This window comes from Schistocerca cancellata, chromosome 2, assembly GCF_023864275.1.
Source record: "Schistocerca cancellata isolate TAMUIC-IGC-003103 chromosome 2, iqSchCanc2.1, whole genome shotgun sequence".
NCBI lineage: Eukaryota > Metazoa > Arthropoda > Insecta > Orthoptera > Acrididae > Schistocerca > Schistocerca cancellata.
In genome coordinates, this window is record NC_064627.1 from 436,437,633 (window position 1) to 436,456,810 (window position 19,178).

At 44.7% G+C, this 19,178-nt stretch overlaps 1 protein-coding gene across 1 annotated transcript in view; it reads left to right on the forward strand.

Annotated features, from left to right (window-relative positions):
• LOC126154805 (inactive rhomboid protein 1) overlaps positions 1–19,178 on the forward strand; it is a 378,989-nt gene that overhangs the window by 182,649 nt on the left and 177,162 nt on the right. Inside the window, exon 4 of the mRNA XM_049916186.1 lies at positions 3,013–3,153. Coding sequence (XP_049772143.1) covers positions 3,013–3,153 — 141 coding nt within the window. The remainder of the gene's footprint in view (positions 1–3,012; positions 3,154–19,178) is intronic.

A 19,178-nucleotide genomic window follows, 5' to 3' on the forward strand; every position in this document is an offset into this window, starting at 1 on the left:
ACTGCTGCTCCTTCCCAACCAGACTGCTCACACTCCGAACCGGAAAACATTTGACGTCCCTCCAAAGATAGTACCACCGTACTAGACATCGATAACCGCTGCTGCTGCCACTTGTGGACAGACAACGCTAGCTAATGTAGTGGCGCCAGTAAACACAAGATGAAAACGAGACGCCACTATCCCTATTGCACGATGCCACCCTTCCAACGGTACCAACGCAAGCCGAAACACGGCTCAATCTCGTTCGGAGAAATGTGTTCGTCGGCAGGGTGACAGAGTTGAGAAATAAATGTGTAGACATGAAGACTAAAGATGTAGAATGTTAATAACTTTTGTGTTATTTAAAAAAAATTTAGAGTGTTTACATAGAACATTTGAAGACTTTACTTTTCAGCACACTATCGCAGCTCTGTGTCCTCCTCCTTCCATATTCTCGTTGTTGAACGATCGGAATAGCTGGCGGTTCTTACAACCCTGTCAGTCACAGATTTTAATGAGATATTTGCCTCCTCGTTTGCCTGTTCTGAAAAAATTTAATGGCACAGCATATACTCAAATGTGCCCGATTATAAAGAATTTACTCATCGTCTGTGGTACGCGAAACCTGCGGTGCTCTGTTATATACTGCATAGATAACAACGAGAACGTTCCTGGTACTCAGCTGTGCATGCGACATCTAAGGTGGCCGCCCTTCGGAACATAGGGATGAAATCGCCCAGCGCTCGGCAGTATACTTTAACGGCAAAATTATACTACTTCTGTTTATGGCCAGAGACTATTACACAGTACTGGTGTACTACTCATATCTTTGACTCGATGCAATAGACACAGTTGGACATACACAGCTATTCTGCATTATGACTTGTAGTATGCCGTTTCATGGTGACGGATCATTGGAGAAGATTTATTACAAACACGTCTCTTTTGTCATTAAATGTCAGTTAATGACGCATCAACGATTTAAGAATTCGAGAGAAAGTATGAGAATCGAAGCAACAGCAGAAAATATCGTAACACAGGACTAGAGCAATGGACAAGGTGGTAGATTGCGCATTGAAGGGATGTAGGTTCGTGTCCTGCTCGATGGTAATACTTTTTTCCATCTTAGCGTTATTAACACACTATGGGACTTTCTTGTGCGTGTAATACAAGTTCGTTCCTCAGTATTCGATGCTATTCATATTTCCGTCTGATTACAAAATGAAATAAATATGTGACTGTTTATTTCCAAATATGTGATGTTTTCCAAGTGTGTGGCTAGGCGGAAACCTAAGAGGACAGCTTAAATTTCTGCGAGTGAAAAGAGGAGCAATAACATTTGTATACTTGCTTGTTGCCAATATTTCGCTGTTTATTTTCGAATATGTAGCGCTTTCCGAAAGTGTTGTTGGGCAGGAATCTAAGAGGACAGCTTAAATTGCTGCAGGTGAAATAAGCAGTAACAAATTTAATCGTCTTCCATGTCAGAAATGTTTCGCTGTTTTTAAAGAAGTATATACACTGACGAGTCAAAAAATTATGGCCACCTACTTGATAGCTTGATTCTGTGTATGAGGGATCCGATAGTTTGTTGGTAGGTTTGTGGAGATACAACGGGCCGCTGATTTGCGTTCGCGGTGATGGCACCCGATAGGGACCCAGATGAGTTCCATATAATTTACATTAGGCGAATTTGGTCTCCGGGAGTTCACTACAATGCTCTTCAAACCACTGTAGCACGGTTCTGCCGCCGAGACACGGACAATTACTCTACTGAAAGCTGGCATGGCCGTTGCGGAGGATATCAAGCATGAAGGGATGTATGTGGTTTGCAGCTGTCAGCATGTCTTCAATTACTACCACAGGTTCCATGCAAGAGTAGGAAAATGTCTCTCACAGCATAATACTGCTCTCACCACCCTACGTCCGTGGCGCGCTGCACGGTTCGAGCCTTCGTTCACCTGGATGACGGCGATTGTGGAGACGACTGTCGACCTTGTCTAGCAAAAATTTGATTCACCCGAAGTGCCGACACGTTTGCATTGATCAGCGGTCGACTGACGATGATCCCATTCGTACTGCAATCGTAATTGACGATACCGTTGGGTCAGCATGTGAACACGTAGGCGTGGTTTGCTGCGGAGCTCCATGTTGAACAATGTACTATGGATGGTGTACTCCGAAACGATTGTGAATGCATCAGCATTGTGCTCTTTCGGCTGGCCGCAGTGACCGAGCGGTTCTAGGCGCTTAAGTCTGGAACCGCGCGACCGCTAAGGTCGCAGGTTCAATTACTGCCTCGAGCATGGATGTGTGTGATGTCCTTAGGTTAGTTAGGTTTAAGTAGTTCTAAGTCTAGGGGACTGTTGACCTCAGATGTTAAGTCCCATAGTGGTCAGAGCCATTTTTTGTGCTCTTTCGGCAGAGATCCCACAGATCACCACCTGTCCCACTTTACAGAGCAGACAAGCTCCTGGACCCGATGTTCTGTGAAGAGTTGTGGATGTCCAATCATTCAGCGACTAGTGGCGTTTGACCGTCCTTCTACCTTTTTCCGTAGATGCTCATGACAGTAGCACATGAACATTAGACCAGTTTCGCCGTTTTCAGGATACTCATTCATAGGCTCTGCGTAATAATAATCTCCCCTTTGTCAAAGTCACTTATTTCAATGGATGTCCCACTTTGCAGCCCATACCTCCGATATGATGATCCCCCGTCCGTGTCTGCTTCGGTTACATACTTTTGTTACCGTGTCACGTGCCCGCAAAACCACCAGGCAGCATCCAACGTCGTGGTGGGTAGTGGTCATAATGTTTTGGCTTGTCAGTGTAATCACTATCGATCGCTGACTGTTTATTTCCTAGCGTATACAAAGATCATGAAGAGACAGATATTTCACGTTACAACTACTGGTTCTTCAGGTTAGTATATTTTTGCCGCTAACGTCATGTGCGTTTGGCAAGAGAATGCGCTTGTCCGCCTGTGCGGGCGCTGCAGCAGTGGTGAGTGGTGTGTTGCCTATGTCCGCAGGGGTCGGCGCCCGGTGCGCCAGACGTGCTGCCCGCCGGCCGGCCGGACGGAGGCGTAGTGCCGCGCTGGGCCGAGCCGCCGGGACGCCGGAAACAGTCGGTCGCCACCATGACCTACAGCGGACTCGCCTACGTCATCTCGGTGAGTACACCGGCGCAGCTCTACGCAGGCCCGCCGAGGAGCTGCTTTTGCTACCGATACCTTTTCCATTTGTTTATTTGACAGTCTTGATACTGATAATAATGTCTGCATGCACATACTTTCTTATAACCCGCCAGGTTAGCTGAGCGCGCTAACACGCTGCTTCCTGGACTCGGGGAGGCACGCCGGCCCCGGATCGAATCCGCCCGGCGGATTAACGATGGGGGCCGGTGTGCCGGCCAGCCTGTATGTGGTTTTTAGGTGGTTCTGCACATCCCGCTAGGTGAATACCGGGCTGGTCCCCACGTTCCGCCACAGTTACAAGCGTCGCAGACATTTGAAACACGTCCGCACTATTTCACGATTTACACTAGACGCAGACAGTTGGGGTACACTGATTCCATCCTGGGGGATACGGGGTGGCGGCAGGAAGGGCATCGGGCCATCCCTAACACTAACACTGCCAAATCCGTTGTAACCACGCCGACCGTGCGATCGCTGCGGGACTATGGCGTAAGCGAAAGAAAGAAATAGATACTTTCTTATCTAAGAAACAGAAAGTAGAAAGCTACCATAGGCTATTCGAGTAATACAAAAAGAGAAAACACATAATTTGCGTGGGGATAAATTACAGTGGGTTTGCACAGACTTCGGTTATGAACCCAATATCGTTCTTGCTTTATGTTAATGATCTATCATTTAATTTGATCCATGCGCAGAATTAGTCCTGTTTGGAGATGATACGAACATTGTCCTGAAGTCGAGGGACGAAGCATCAGCCGAGAAAAGAGTAAATAATGTTTTTGAAAAAAGATACTTCGCTTGTTTTCCACAAATGGACTAGCTTTAAACTTCGAAGAAACACTGCTCATACAGCTTTGCGTTGTCAAAAATATCCAGCCTCCCACAAACCAAGTGTACCAATAAGTAGTACTAATTTTTAGGTGTGCATATTGATGCACACTTAAACTAGAGAACCTACACTCCTGGAAATGGAAAAAAGAACACATTGACACAGGTGTGTCAGACCCACCATACTTGCTCCGGACACTGCGAGATGGCTGTACAAGCAATGATCACACGCACGGCACAGCGGACACACCAGGAACCGCGGTGTTGGCCGTCGAATGGCGCTAGCTGCGCAGCATTTGTGCACCGCCGCCGTCAGTGTCAGCCAGTTTGCCGTGGCATACGGAGCTCCATCGCAGTCTTTAACACTGGTAGCATGCCGCGACAGCGAGGACGTGAACCGTATGTGCAGCTGACGGACTTTGAGCGAGGGCGTATAGTGGGCATGCGGGAGGCCGGGTGGACGTACCGCCGAATTGCTCAACACGTGGGGCGTGAGGTCTCCACAGTACATCGATGTTGTCGCCAGTGGTCGGCGGAAGGTGCACGTGCCCGTCGACCTGGGACCGGACCGCAGCGACGCACGGATGCACGCCAAGACCGTAGGATCCTACGCAGTGCCGTAGGGGACCGCACCGCCACTTCCCAGCAAATTAGGGACACTGTTGCTCCTGGGGTATCGGCGAGGACCATTCGCAACCGTCTCCATGAAGCTGGGCTACGGTCCCGCACACCATTAGGCCGTCTTCCGCTCACGCCCCAACATCGTGCAGCCCGCCTCCAGCGGTGTCGCGACAGGCGTGAATGGAGGGACGAATGGAGACGTGTCGTCTTCAGCGATGAGAGTCGCTTCTGCCTCGGTGCCAATGATGGTAGTATGCGTGTTTGGTGCCGTGCAGGTGAGCGCCACAATCAGGACTGCATACGACCGAGGCACACAGGGCCAACACCCGGCATCATGGTGTGGGGAGCGATCTCCTACACTGGCCGTACACCACTGGTGATCGTCGAGGGGACACTGAATAGTGCACGGTACATCCAAACCGTCATCGAACCCATCGTTCTACCATTCCTAGACCGGCAAGGGAACTTGCTGTTCCAACAGGACAATGCACGTCCGCATGTATCCCGTGCCACCCAACGTGCTCTAGAAGGTGTAAGTCAACTACCCTGGCCAGCAAGATCTCCGGATCTGTCCCCCATTGAGCATGTTTGGGACTGGATGAAGCGTCGTCTCACGCGGTCTGCACGTCCAGCACGCACGCTGGTCCAACTGAGGCGCCAGGTGGAAATGGCATGGCAAGCCGTTCCACAGGACTACATCCAGCATCTCTACGATCGTCTCCATGGGAGAATAGCAGCCTGCATTGCTGCGAAAAGTGGATATACACTGTACTAGTGCCGACATTGTGCATGCTCTGTTGCCTGTGTCTATGTGCCTGTGGTTCTGTCAGTGTGATCATGTGATGTATCTGACCCCAGGAATGTGTCAATAAAGTTTCCCCTTCCTGGGACAATGAATTCACGGTGTTCTTATTTCAATTTCCAGGAGTGTATATTGTAGACCTGTTAACATGTTTAGGTTCGACTATTTTTGCTATAAAAAGAAGCGTCAAATTTGAGCATATAAAACTCAGCAAGTTAATGTATCCAGCATTTTTTCATCCGCTTATGTCTTGTATGATAATAATCTGCAGTAATTACTCACTTGGTCAAAAAGTATATATTCCACAAAAGAAAGTCATTAGAATTATGTGTGCAGTCCACACACGCACGCATCTCTTTAAGTAGCTGGGAATATTAACCAAATCCGCAAGTCCATTTACTCACTTATGAAATTTGTTATCAATAATTTATCTGAGTTTGATAGTAAAACGTTAACACCACTGACCAATTAGGCCTTCGGCTTCTTCCAACAGCCTCGTATAAGACAGTATGTAGAGCGATCAATGATCGTGAGAAATGTAATCAGCATGTTGCCAATCCTTCCAGCCCTTCTTAGCCAGCAGATGAATCCTGAAAATGGCGCTGGTCTTTACTTGACAAGCTCCTCATTTGGTCTCTCAATGCATGAATGTATCCTGTACCAGACCCTCCTACCCCAGAAAAAATCCGAAGAGATTCTAGGAATATATGAGGGGCAGTCAAATGAAAAGCGAACACCCTCCACAACGGGATCATGGAATGGTTCCATTAGGATAATTCCGTCCGACATTTCTGGTCCTTTAAATTTTATGGCGCATCGCAGTTTCTGCAAAGCGTCTTCATAGCATCTCGTATTGATTGTAGTTCCACGTTCGAGGAACTCGATAAGCATAGGAGGCATCAAATAATCGAAAATAACAGAAGGAAACTTTTTAAAAAATATGTTAGTAAATTTAGAAGGCTTATAGGCAGACACAGGAACAGCAAGAAGAGAAAAAACGAAAAAACAACAAGGGCCGAAGATGAAGAAGTACTGAAAAATAGGAAGAAACCAAGAAAGAACATTAATTGAAGTTGTTACATGATCCTAGCTAGTCAATGCGAAGATTTAAAAAAATCTGTATACTCTAACTACGGCATTTCTGATAACAATACAAGATCAGGTTATCGTGACGATGAAGTGCCGGAAGAAGCAGGAAATAGATCATAGCTGTAGGAAGTGTGGAGACCAGAGGATACAATATAGTATATTGCTTCTGAATGTAAAATCAGCCCACACGGAATATTTGTAAAGAAATGAGGAGGTCGACTAGATAATCCAGCAAAGTTGGAACAGATCTACCAGTTAAACAAATACTACATATATGGTCCTCTAATTTTTGTAGAGAAGGAAAAATGCAAAACGTACTGGAATCACAGCATAATAACCGATAAAACAATTCATTGTAATGACCTTCTATAACAGTGATCAATAAGGATGAGCAAGTCACGTTCCTCAGACACATCGCTGTACCTAACACATGCAAGCTTCACATCTGCGATGAGAACTTGCAGATGAGATAAATCCGCGCAGAAACAGAAGATTATACACATCAACTCTGCTGTAATATCGAACACTGGCATCGCCCGGCGTCAGGTTTCTTAGATAACGCAGTTAACTCTGTAATAACTTGTTATTTAAATCATTAGAATCATATCTTTACCAAGTAAAACTATGCGAGCCAATAAAGCATTGCATGCACAGTTTTTCGAGAAGATTGATGTCAAAATAGATAGACAAAAGACCTGGCCTTTGCTGACCAACGGAACCCTAAAGAAGGAAACTGAAGGACTGCTTTTTACTGCATAAGAACAAGCCATCAGAACTGACGCCATCGACGACAGAATATAGAAATCCGAAAAGGCCAGAAGTGCAGACTCTGTAAAGAAGCTGACGAAACAACTGACCACATCTTGAGATGCTGTAAAAAGATCGTTAAGACTGATTACAAGCAGAGGTACGAAGAAGTGACACGAATTATTCACTGGAATTTGTGCCAAAATTACTATCTGCCAGGGGCAAGGAACTTTGGGGACTACAACCCAGAAAAAATTGTCGAAACGAACGTGACAAATTACTGTTGAACTTTCGATTTCAGATGGATCGAATACTAGAGCACAATAGTCTACGCCAGGCGTCACAACTGTGGAGAAATAGAAAGTGTATATCATCGATAGTGCCAGTCCTTGTAATAGCAAAACTGAAGAGAAGCAAATTGAAAAATTTTCCGGATACATGAACTTTAAAATCGAACTACAGGACTCTGGTGTAAACCACTGAAAGTGTTCCCCGCAGTTCTCAACACACTGGGAGTGGTGCAGAAGATCTTATTGGTCACTTGAAAACCACTGGCGTTGATAAAATATGCTTAGCCACTTTACTGGACCTATACCAATTCTCCGTCGACATAAAAAGGAGACAGAGATGCTTGGGAAGTGCCCGCCTAATGATACAATATGAAATCCATCATAGTGAACTCATTTGCTGTGTTTACTGTTATGATAATAATAACTGTAACAATAACGCAGAAATCAAGACTCTTGGACCACGGGCTTATGAAAGGCTGAGTAACCTAAGGCAGGTCACCCGAAATTTATTTTAAGACAAAAAAAATAAAGGACGCACCACGAAGGAGTATACAAACTGGTCACAAACTGATATGCGATCGATGGATGAGTGTGTGATGCTGCAGTGCAGTTTCACCACCCATCTGACAAGGATAGTAATCAGTGGACATGTCGATACCAGAGCATAAAGTTTTTGCGAATTTCATTCCGTGTGCTCAGTTGGACAGAAACTATGCCTCGCAGACAAGAGCGTGAACAATATACACAGATGTCAGCGTTTGAGATGGGACGTGTAATTGGTCTCAAAGAAGGCGGTTGTAGTAATTAGCGAATCGTTCGACATTTGGATAGGAGTGATGCCACTCTTCGACGACGTTGGCAGGAATGGGTGAACCAAGGCCGAACATAGCATCGAGTAGGAAGCGGTCCATCTAGAGAGACGACACAACGTGAGAACCGAGCAGTCATCAGACAGGCACACAGAGCTCCGGATTCATCATCATCATCATCATCATCATCATCGTCATCATCATCATCATGATCGATTCGATGTGCAAGCGGTACTTCATTGACCACAAGGATCATTAATAGACGGCTCACACATTGGGGACTAAGCTCAAGGCGCCCCATACGCCGACTACCATTGACCTCTCTGCAGCAACAAGAGTTTCGAGAATCAACTCCTTTATTTAATGTTTCAGATTTGTGTCTACTGTCCTCGGTTTCAGCACCAGACAAATCCGCGGCGGACTGAATCGAGTTCTTAAATCCAATCAGTTGTTTTTACATAGGATCAAAAGTTATTGAAAGATCTTTCTACAAGATGTGACTGTAGAAATTGTAAACTGCAAGAACAGCTTTTGCTTACGGACGCACGAGTTCCTGCTAGTTGTAACTGATAGCTTCTGGTAAGTTTGGTCAGCTATGCTACAAACTGCAGTTACAGAAGTGATACGGGACATACCAGCAGATGCCATACTTGACAAGAAGTCAGATGAACTGCGAGGTCATATAAAGTGACAATTTTGAGCGTTAACTCGTATTATCCTGTCATAAAAATCGCAAAGCTGTATCATAAGATGAAGCACATACGGCCACAAAATATGCTGGACGTACAACCGCAATGTACCGTCTCGCGAATCTGAACTAGGAGTCTCCTCGTGAATTATACGACGTGCTAAGCGAAGACCAGCACAGCAGGGATGAGGGCGCAGCATCATACCGCAGCAAGAGAGCGAGTGAGTCGCTTGCTACGATGTTGCCAGACACGCAGCCGGCTCTAGTTAGTGGCGCAGCATGCCTAGGACTAAACGCAACACACAGATCCGTACCAGGTATGGCTGATAGAGGAAATAGAGAAGATTCATAGAAGAGCAGAGCGTTCCGTTACACGTTCACTTAGCAAGCAGGAAAGCGGCACAGAGACGATGAATCAACTCCAGTGGGAGACGCTGCAAGAAAAGCAAGAGCGTCATTCTGCATCACCGTGTGGTTAATTTTAAAGTTTCGTGAGCATATATTCCTAGAAGAGTAAACGAATATATTGCTTCCCATGCATATCTCGCAAAAAGACCAACAAGCTCGTTTTCAATGGTGTCGGCACTTACATAGCAAACGACATAACTGACACATTTCTGTTTCGTATGAAAATTGGACACTTAACTCGTTGTTCGTGAAGTAGAGCTGCGTAAAACCACCTCTAACTAAATCATTGTTAAGTCAGAATATATTTTAAGTATATCTATTACTGGTTGAAATTCTAGTTGAGACGTCCTTAAATATACAACTGTTTGAAATATTCATCTGCAGGTTGTTATTTTTTTGGTGCAGAATCACTATTTATAATTATTTGAGTGTACTGGGATTTCAAGAAAAAGCAGTATGGGCCACACACAAAAATTTAATATAGGCTGCTTTAATTGGTATTTGTGATCTTTCAGTCGTTTGCGTTGTGTGAGAGAAGGTTGTCACTAGCGTTAAAATTATTCTTTGATAAATACTCATCAAAGTACCACAGTTTAATTGTGATTATATTGATTAAATTGTTGACTCCACTTCCAGTCGATTTCCTGTACCAGAGTAGTCTGACGCCCTGCATCAGCTGCATAGCTAATTCGTCGTGACACGTGACATTCTCTGTGGTGCAGTTCAACGTATGCCAGTCCCTAGATATTAGGTGTGACTGTGCAGCTTATAAAGTATATTCTCACAAAGTCACCATGACTGACGTGTACTCCAGTCTCACAACAACTTTTAGCGTAATTTATCAAGCACACAAAACAGAGGACTCGAACCGTATATTTATTTATTTTATTTATTTTATTTATTTTATTTATTTATGCATTTATTTTACCTGGCTGGGAGGTATACTGGAGTAACTCACAATATATACATTATGTGATCAAAAGTATCCGGACATCTGGCTGAAAACGACTTACAAGCTCGTGGTGCCCTCCATCGGTAATACTGGAATTCAATATGGTGTTGGCCAACCCTTAGCATTGGTGACAGCTTCCACTCTTGCAGGCATACGTTCAATCAGGTGCTGGGAGGTTTCGTGGGGAATGGCAGCCCATTCTTCACGGAGTGCTGCACTGAGGAGAGGTATCGATGTCGGTCGGTGAGGCCTGACACGAAGTCGGCGTTCCAAAACATCCCAGCGGTGATCTATAGGATTCAGGTCAGGACTCTGTGCAGGCCAGTCCATTACAGGCCGTGCATTATGAACACATGCTCGATCGTGTTTAAAGATGCAATCGCCACTCCCGAATTGCTCTTCGATAGTAGGAAGCAAGAAGGTGCTTAAAACATCGATGTAGGCCTGTGCTGTGACAGTGGCACGCACAACAACAAGGGGTGCAATCCCCCTCCATGAAAAACACGACCACACCACCGCCTCCGAATTTTACTGTTGGCACTACACACGCTGGCAGATGTCGTTCACCGGGAGTTCGCCATACTCACACCCTGCCATCGGATCGCCACATTGTGTACCGTGATTCGTCACTCCACACAAGTTTCTCCACAGTTCAATAGTCCAATGTTTGCGCTCCTTACACCAAGCGAGGCGTCGTTTGGCATTTACCAGCGATGTGTGGCCTATGAGCAACTTCTCGACCATGAAATCAAAGTTTTCTCACCTTCCGCCTAACTGTCATAGTACTTGCAGTGGATCCTGATGCAATTTGGAATTCCTGTGTGATGGTGTGGGTAGATGTCTGCCTATTACACATTACGACCCTCTTCAACTGTCGGCGGTCTCTGTCAGTCAACAGACGAGGTCACGAGGTCGACCTGTGCTCTTTTGCGCTGTACGTGTCCCTTCACGTTTCCACTTCACTATCACATCGGATGTTAGGGATGTTTAGGAGTGTGGAAATCTCGCGTACATATGTATGACACAAGTGACACCCAATCACCTGATCACATTCGAAGTTTGTGAGTTACGCGGAGCGGTGGAGTACGTGGCAGTAGGTGTCAGCACAATGCACCTAATATGAAAAGTATGTTTTTGGGGGTGTCCGGATATAATTCACTATGTTCAGTAGGAAGATCTCGCCTGAGAAACACGTATACGAGAGCGGGATGAGAAGTAATGCCTCCGAGTTTTCTGGTCTATTCTCAATATCGGTTGAGGTATTATATGTCATGCAGATTACTCGGCCGACTGTCCCGCTTCGCTGACGCTACATGCAGCCCCTCTACTGCTAGAGGGATCCGAATTGTAGCGTGTAACACCGCGGTTTGTAACAAAACAATGTCGGTGCGTGAGAAACAGCCTGCTGTAATCGAGTTTCTAACCGCAGAAAGCGTACCTCCAATTGAAATCCGTAGGAGAATAAACTCTATGTACTGTGGTGATTTTATAGACGTCAGTGGTGTGCGACGTTGGGTTGCTCGTCCTTGTAATGAACGAAACGGTGGTACTAGCTTCAGCTTGTGTGTCAGAGCTCAGAATGGACGACCGCGTACGCTAACCGATGAGACCAGTCGGAATCGTGCTGATGAGCTCCTCAGAGAAAATCATCGGATAATATAGATCTCTGATAAATGTGGCATATTACGAGAGCATGTACAGAGAACCACTGAGGTACTGCCGTACAGAAAACCGTATATACGATGAATGCCTCTAATTTCACTCTTGATATGAAACAGAGGAAACCGGACATTTGCCGGTCGCAGAGGCCGAGGGGTTCTAGGCGCTTCAGTCTGGGACCGCGCGACCGCTACGGTCGCAGGTTCGAATCCTGCCTCCAGCATGTATGTGTGTGATGTCCTTAGGGTAGTTATGTTACGTTAACCGGGGACATAGAAACGACGAAGAGGCTCCGATCCCGCCGCAGCCGCAGTGGTCCACAACCCCACGACGACGACAGCAGTCCACTTCACCCCTCCGCCTCCCCACACCGAACCCAGGGTTATTGTGCGGTTCGGCCCCCGGTGGACCTTCCAGGGAACGCCTCACACCAGACGACTGTAACCCCTATGTGGTGGAGTAATGGTGGTGTACGCGTACGTGGAGAACTTGTTTGCGCAGCAATCGCCGACATACTGTAACTGAGGCGGAATAAGGGGAACCAGCCCGCATTCGCCGAGGTAGATGGAAAACCACCTAAAAACCATCCACAGACTGGCCAGTTCACCGGACCTCGACACAAACCGCCGGGCGGATTCGTGCCGGGGACCGGCGCTCCTTCCCGCCCGGAAAGCCGTGCGGGAAGATGTTAAGTCCCATAGAGCTTAGAGCCATTTGAATTATATCGTCGGCAAAGTTATTGTCAGAGTGTTCTGGGATGTTCAAGGTGTGGTGCATTTGGAATTCATGCCTAAAGGCACCACAGTAAACTTTGCAAGGCGCTGCGAGACCCTTACAATACTGAAAGAATGGATTCGAAGAGTTCGTCCACGGACGGAGCACTCGCTCCTCCAGCATGACAATGCCAGACCACACACGAGCGCTGAGACATCTGAAACAATCCGACACCTTGGATTCACAGCCATCGATCATCCCTCATATAGTCCGGACTTGGCCCCATCGCATTTTCTAAAACTTAAGGAACACGTTCGAAGACTTCTCTTCGATAGTTTTGAAGCGGTGTTAGCAGAGGTGAGTGTGTGATTCCGTTAACTCCGTCAGACAACCTACAGTGACAGTATCTATAAACTGGTCTCTCGTTGCTAGAATTACGTCCGTCGCCAGGGTGTCTACCTCGAGAGACGGATATGTACACATTAAGAATAAAGTTGCAGAATGTTAATAAAGTCTGTTTCATTTAAAAAGCATTTCACATTAAAAATTCGGAGGCATTACATTTCAGCTCGCCCTCGCACAAATTCTTACACTTGGTGTTTGCTTTCTGAGCTAATCACTGTTACTTCCGTTGCGAGTATTTAAAATTTAAAGCTAATGCAGTTCATGAGTAGAGAGATAATTTCTCTGAGTTTCCTACATGCTAGATTTCCTAAAGACAGAGACAGGCACCACGACAGATCTAAGAATTCTCCACCGTCTGGGTCTTTTCACATGAAAACTCTGTTCTATGCAGCAATGCTATCGCGGACTGAAACTGAAAATGTGCGCAGCAGTAAACTATCTTCTACGCTTAGGATAGGTGCAGACTGTTAAATGTCTGGCTACATCCTCAATATATACTCCTGTAGAGAAGTGTGTAATGGAGTTCGCGATCTGGCAACTCATCCCACCGCTACCTAGATTATAAGTGCTGTTAACGTGTGATGACATAATAATACGCAAACTTCGAAGGCCTGAGATAACGTGTCTGTGCAGATATGTTTATTCTGACACTAGGAAATTTTTCAGAAGAAAATTTGCAAAAATTTCACTCCTTTTAAAACCTAATTTTTAACTTTATTACCGCCCACGTATCTTCTTTGTGCGTCACCTATTGCAGAAGCTTAACAACTGATCTTAAAAGCCTGCTGTTAATGCGACCACTTACTAGCTCAAAGGCGCGTAATTTCATAATTTCACTTTTAATAGAGCAGCGGCAGTTTTCGTCATCGTTTGAATTAAGCTTTCTCAGCTAAGCTCAAGACGCGGTTTTGCTGCCACTTTCAGCAATACTTGTGCACTAAATTCTTTAAATATGTTACCTACACCGCGTTTCAGTCAACGATCAATATCCTGAACTGTAAAGTCCAACATAAGTCAACTGTAATCAAATCACAATCACTCTACACATCAGACACTTGTTCTGCAACAAGAAACGTTAAATCATCAACTAGAAATGAAAGCTAAAATTCTATCCATGGGACACGTAAAAACTATGGACCCACATAGCCCAATACATCATATTCACGCGTTCTTGAAGAATAGGATTGCTAGGCGCAACTGGCACAAATAAACAGAAAAGACCTTACGAATTAAGATCGTCAAATTTACATGACTGCGATGCAATCAGCGAAGTCACAAGGGGTTTCAAGGAAGAAAAGGAGAAGGACCAATCAACAGATAAAATAATTGTTGATTTCGCGTTGTCCCAAGCGTCCCATTATTGGAAGAGGGTGTGGGATACTGGAACGTACTTTCATTGTAGTCGGTAGTAATAATGGCTATAGCCGCGAAAAGTAGCTGACACTGAAGCATAACTTTAATGGCGATAACTGATACCGCAAAATTGTCATATATCCCATATTTATCTCACAATTGCACTCTCCCTCTTCGCCGCTTTATGCTGATAAATTCATAGTCCCAAGCGCAAAAAAAATAATTTATAGGAACACCAACAGATTCCCGTAAATAGGCCTCTAGAGTGACGTTAAAAAAAATGATCTACTACTGGGCTATTTATTATTTATCACTTAGTTAACTGGCTAATTTTATAAAATATTTACCTATGGTGCAACTTAGTAGCGTAAACAGTTCTAAGCAATAACAGCAACTATGTCCTATTAAAAATAACATTGTCGAAATGTCAAGAGCTCCGAGAGACAAACCACATACCAGGATGATTAAGCGCGAACTCAGAACACTAAAAACGAATACTCCAAATATATCAGAGCTTTCCAGACCATTCACTGAGGATGATGTCAGTACTGCCCTCAAGGATATGAAACCGGGCAAAGCCCCAGGTTTTGACAACATACATCCAGAATTTCTGACCTACGCTGGAAAGAACGTAGTCAAATGGCTGGCAAATTTCTTTTCGAACATTTTGACTACAAACCATCTCCCTAGAGAATTCAAAAAGGCAAGAATAACAGCTTTGCTGAAACCAGGGAAACCAGCAGACCAATCGCTAAGCTACAGACCAATAGCACTTCTTAGCTGTACATACAAACTTCTCGAACGACTTGTCCATAATCGAATTAGCGGCATTATTATGGAGAACTTACCTATAGAACAGGCAGGCTTCAGACCTGGCCGTAGTTGCTGTGACCAAGTTCTGGCATTAACATCCTACATAGAGGCTGGCTTTCAACAGAAATTGAAAACAAGTGCTGTATTTCTAGACTTAACATCTGCATATGATACTGTTTGGAGAGATGGAATAATTTACAAACTCTTAAGAGTGATTCCTTGCCAGATTTTAACATCCTTAATACATAATATGCTGAGCAACAGAACCTTCCAGGTCACCCTGAACGGAAAGACAAGCAAAACAAAACTTATTAACAACGGGCTTCCGCAAGGCTCCGTATTGGCCCCTCTTCTGTTTAACCTATATATAGCAGATCTCCCAAACACAAAGTCAAGAAAATTTTGCTATGCGGATGACATAGCACTGGCTACCAGAGACAAGTATCTCTTCAATACAGAGGAAGTCCTTAATAATGACGTCGAAATACTATACAATTATTTCAAGAAATGGAGACTCAAGCCAAACCCTAACAAAACTGAAGTGTCTACATTCCATCTTAATAACAAAATGGCAAATGAAATTATTAACATAAAACTCGGAAACACCAACCTCAAACATAATAAGTTTCCAAAGTACTTAGGTATAACATTGGATCGCATTCTTTCTTACCGAAAACATCTGGAGAACACCACTGCAAAAATTGGACCACGGAATAACATCATTCAAAAACTTAGCGGTACTACTTGGGGGCTAACGCAAAAACATTACGCACCTCATCTATCGCCTTAGTGTTCTCTGTGGCTGAGTACTGCGCTCCAGTCTGGATTAATAGCTGTCACACCATACTTATTGGCAGGCAATTAAATAACACAATGAGGTTGATTTCTGGAACTGTTAAATCAACGCCCACGTACTGGTTACCGATGCTGTGTAATATCCTGCCTCTGGACCTGCGTAGAAAAGCGGCCCTACTGCACGAATTCAGAAAGATCGAGACAAAACCAGAACTACCAATTAAAGAAGAATTCTCACAACTGCGACACACTCGATTAACATCAAGAAAGCCACCCATACGCACAGCTGAGCAGCTTCAAAGTAATAACTATGACCACATGAAACAATGGAGACTAGATTGGAACCAAAAGACAAATGACCAACTACAGACCTGGTTTGAGAGCTATAACTGCAACATCTCTGGAATGGAACTAACACGGAAAACATGGTCCGCATTAAATCGAATACGTACTGGACATGGCAGGTGTGCGGATTCACTAAACAAATGGGGAAGAGCGATGTCACCAGAATGCGACTGCGGTGCCCCTAGACAGACGATCCAACATATCCATGGTGAATGCTCCTTGCGAGCATATGCAGGGAACTGGTCCGACTTCCTGGAGGCATCCCCATCGGCGCTAGAATGGATCTCAAATCTCGATATAACCTTTTAACTGACCAATATAAACATAAATTATATTCATGATTGTTATAAGATTTTAATGTTTAACACTTGATGTATTAATGTTGCATGTATAGCCATACGCTAAATAAATAAATGTCCTATTATAAGTATTGCAGTTTTTCCATTGTGATCAGCCCTACTAAATGTGTTTTAAGTTTTTGTAACTGCACTTTGATTGCACCAAAACATCCAGTTGAAGTAACAGGTTGCCTTTCCATTGAAGGCATCAACGTATCTTTTCCACATATTAATGAGTAATTTAGAACACAAATTTCAGTGTTATTAACGTAATTAAAGATGTTCGTTGGGCACTGATCGCAGTGTTGTTCAGTGTTAAATACTTAAGACAAAAAAGTAGACAAACAAATGTTTACAGTTTCAAAAAAAAATAGATAATCTATTCAAGAGAGAGAACTTCACAAGTTGAGCAAGTCAATAACGCGTTGGTCCACCTCTGGCCCTTTTCAAACAGCTATTCGGCTTCGCATTAATTGATGGAGTTCTTGGATGTTCTCCTGAGGAATACTCGTATCGTGCAAAATTTTGTCAAATTAGCGCGTTATATGGTCAAAATTCCGAGATGGTTGGAGGGCCCTGCCCATAATGCTCCAAATGTTCTCAATTCGGGAGAGATCCGGGGACTTTGCTGGCCAAGGTAAGCACGAAGACAGGCAGTAGACACACTTTCTGGGTGTGAGTGGGCATAATCTTGCTGAAACGTAAGCCCAGGATGGCTTGTCATGAAGGACAACAAAAGGAGGTGTAGATCATCGTCGATGTACTGCTGTGCTATAAGGCTGCCCCGGATGACAACCAAAGAGGTGCTGCTATGAAAATAAATGACACCCTAGACCATCCATTAGTCCTGGTTTCCGCGCCGTATGGCGATAGGTTGGTATCCCCCCGCTGTCCAGTGCGTCTCCAGACACGCTTTCGTTGATCATCGGGGCTCACATTCAGTCCGAAGCGGAACTCTTCATTAAAGACAACTCCAGTCCAGTCAACGAGATTCCAGGACGAATACGTGTGCGGAGACGACTCTGACGGCAGCAGGGTAATAACCTAACTGTCGCACGCTATCCGATCCGACAACCAGCGGTGATGGTATGGGGTGCCATTTCCTTTCATAGCAGGGCCCTCTGACGATTTGATGCGCCAGTTGCACGTAATTTGGCACAATCTCCCTCAGGAGGACGTCAAACAACAGTATCAACCACCGCATGCCCGCGTAACTGCTTGCATGAGGGCCAGAGGTGGAACTCCGCGCTATTGACTTGATCAGTTTACCAAACTCTCTCTCTCTCTCTTCAATATAGCATCCAATTTTTTTGAAACTGAAATTATTTGTTTGTCTTTACCTGTACATCGCATCTATCTATTTCCGTCCCATTCGGATAATTCCTTCTTGGTACATCGTTTTTTACAGTGTATGAACGAACGCTATCTGGCCCCCTTCAGTTCAGGCAACTTATTTTGTTATGGCAGCTTGTGAGGTCATTCTTATGTAGTCAAGCAAGCCGTACTTCAGAATTACGTTAGTTTGCGTGACTGTCTGGCTTTCTGTTGGGCCAGCGAGTTAAGCGTTCCGTGAGCGTCACCATAGCGGGATGCGAGTACATAGGTGAGATGCAGCAGCTGAAGGGCTGGCAATTGCCTGGAACGATCCCACTGACCCAGCTGGCGATGAGCCATGGCCAGGATGTCTCTTTCCTGTTGATGAAGAATTATTTGCAAATACTGCGCAGAAAAATACTAAAACTTAATCTAGTGGCCCTACGTAATACACTGGTGTGCAAAAGCTAAGGACGAAAGTAACTTTGTCATATGTCACTGTCAAGTAACATAGCTGCCTGAAACTTGGACCATACATAGAAAAAACTGCTATAGTATTGTACAAAAGGTAAATGAAATACACAAAAAGACGAACAGTAATGAAACTTGTATTCACTAACAATAATTACACTTAAGTCTCCGCCAGTTTTGACGGTTCCCTTGACATTACGAAAGACGGCACACGATTCTCAATCGGCTGTGTGATCACCATTGAGCGCACTGCATGCTGTGCAGCGTGATCCCATGCTTGCCACAAGGTTGGTAACGAGTTCTTGTGGTAGGGCTTTCCATTCCTCCACCAACACAGTCGACAACTGCTGGAGGGTCGTTGGTGGATGTGGAGGTACTGAAATACACTCATGCTTATAAATTAAGGATAATTGCACAACGTGGCACTACACGAAACTTTATAAGTAAATTACAAATTTGTTCAACGTAAGGTATTTCTCAGACTACATACCTATTATATCGAACTTTTGATTAATTAGTAATATTATGAATATTAATTAAACACCATCCTTTGGATGAAA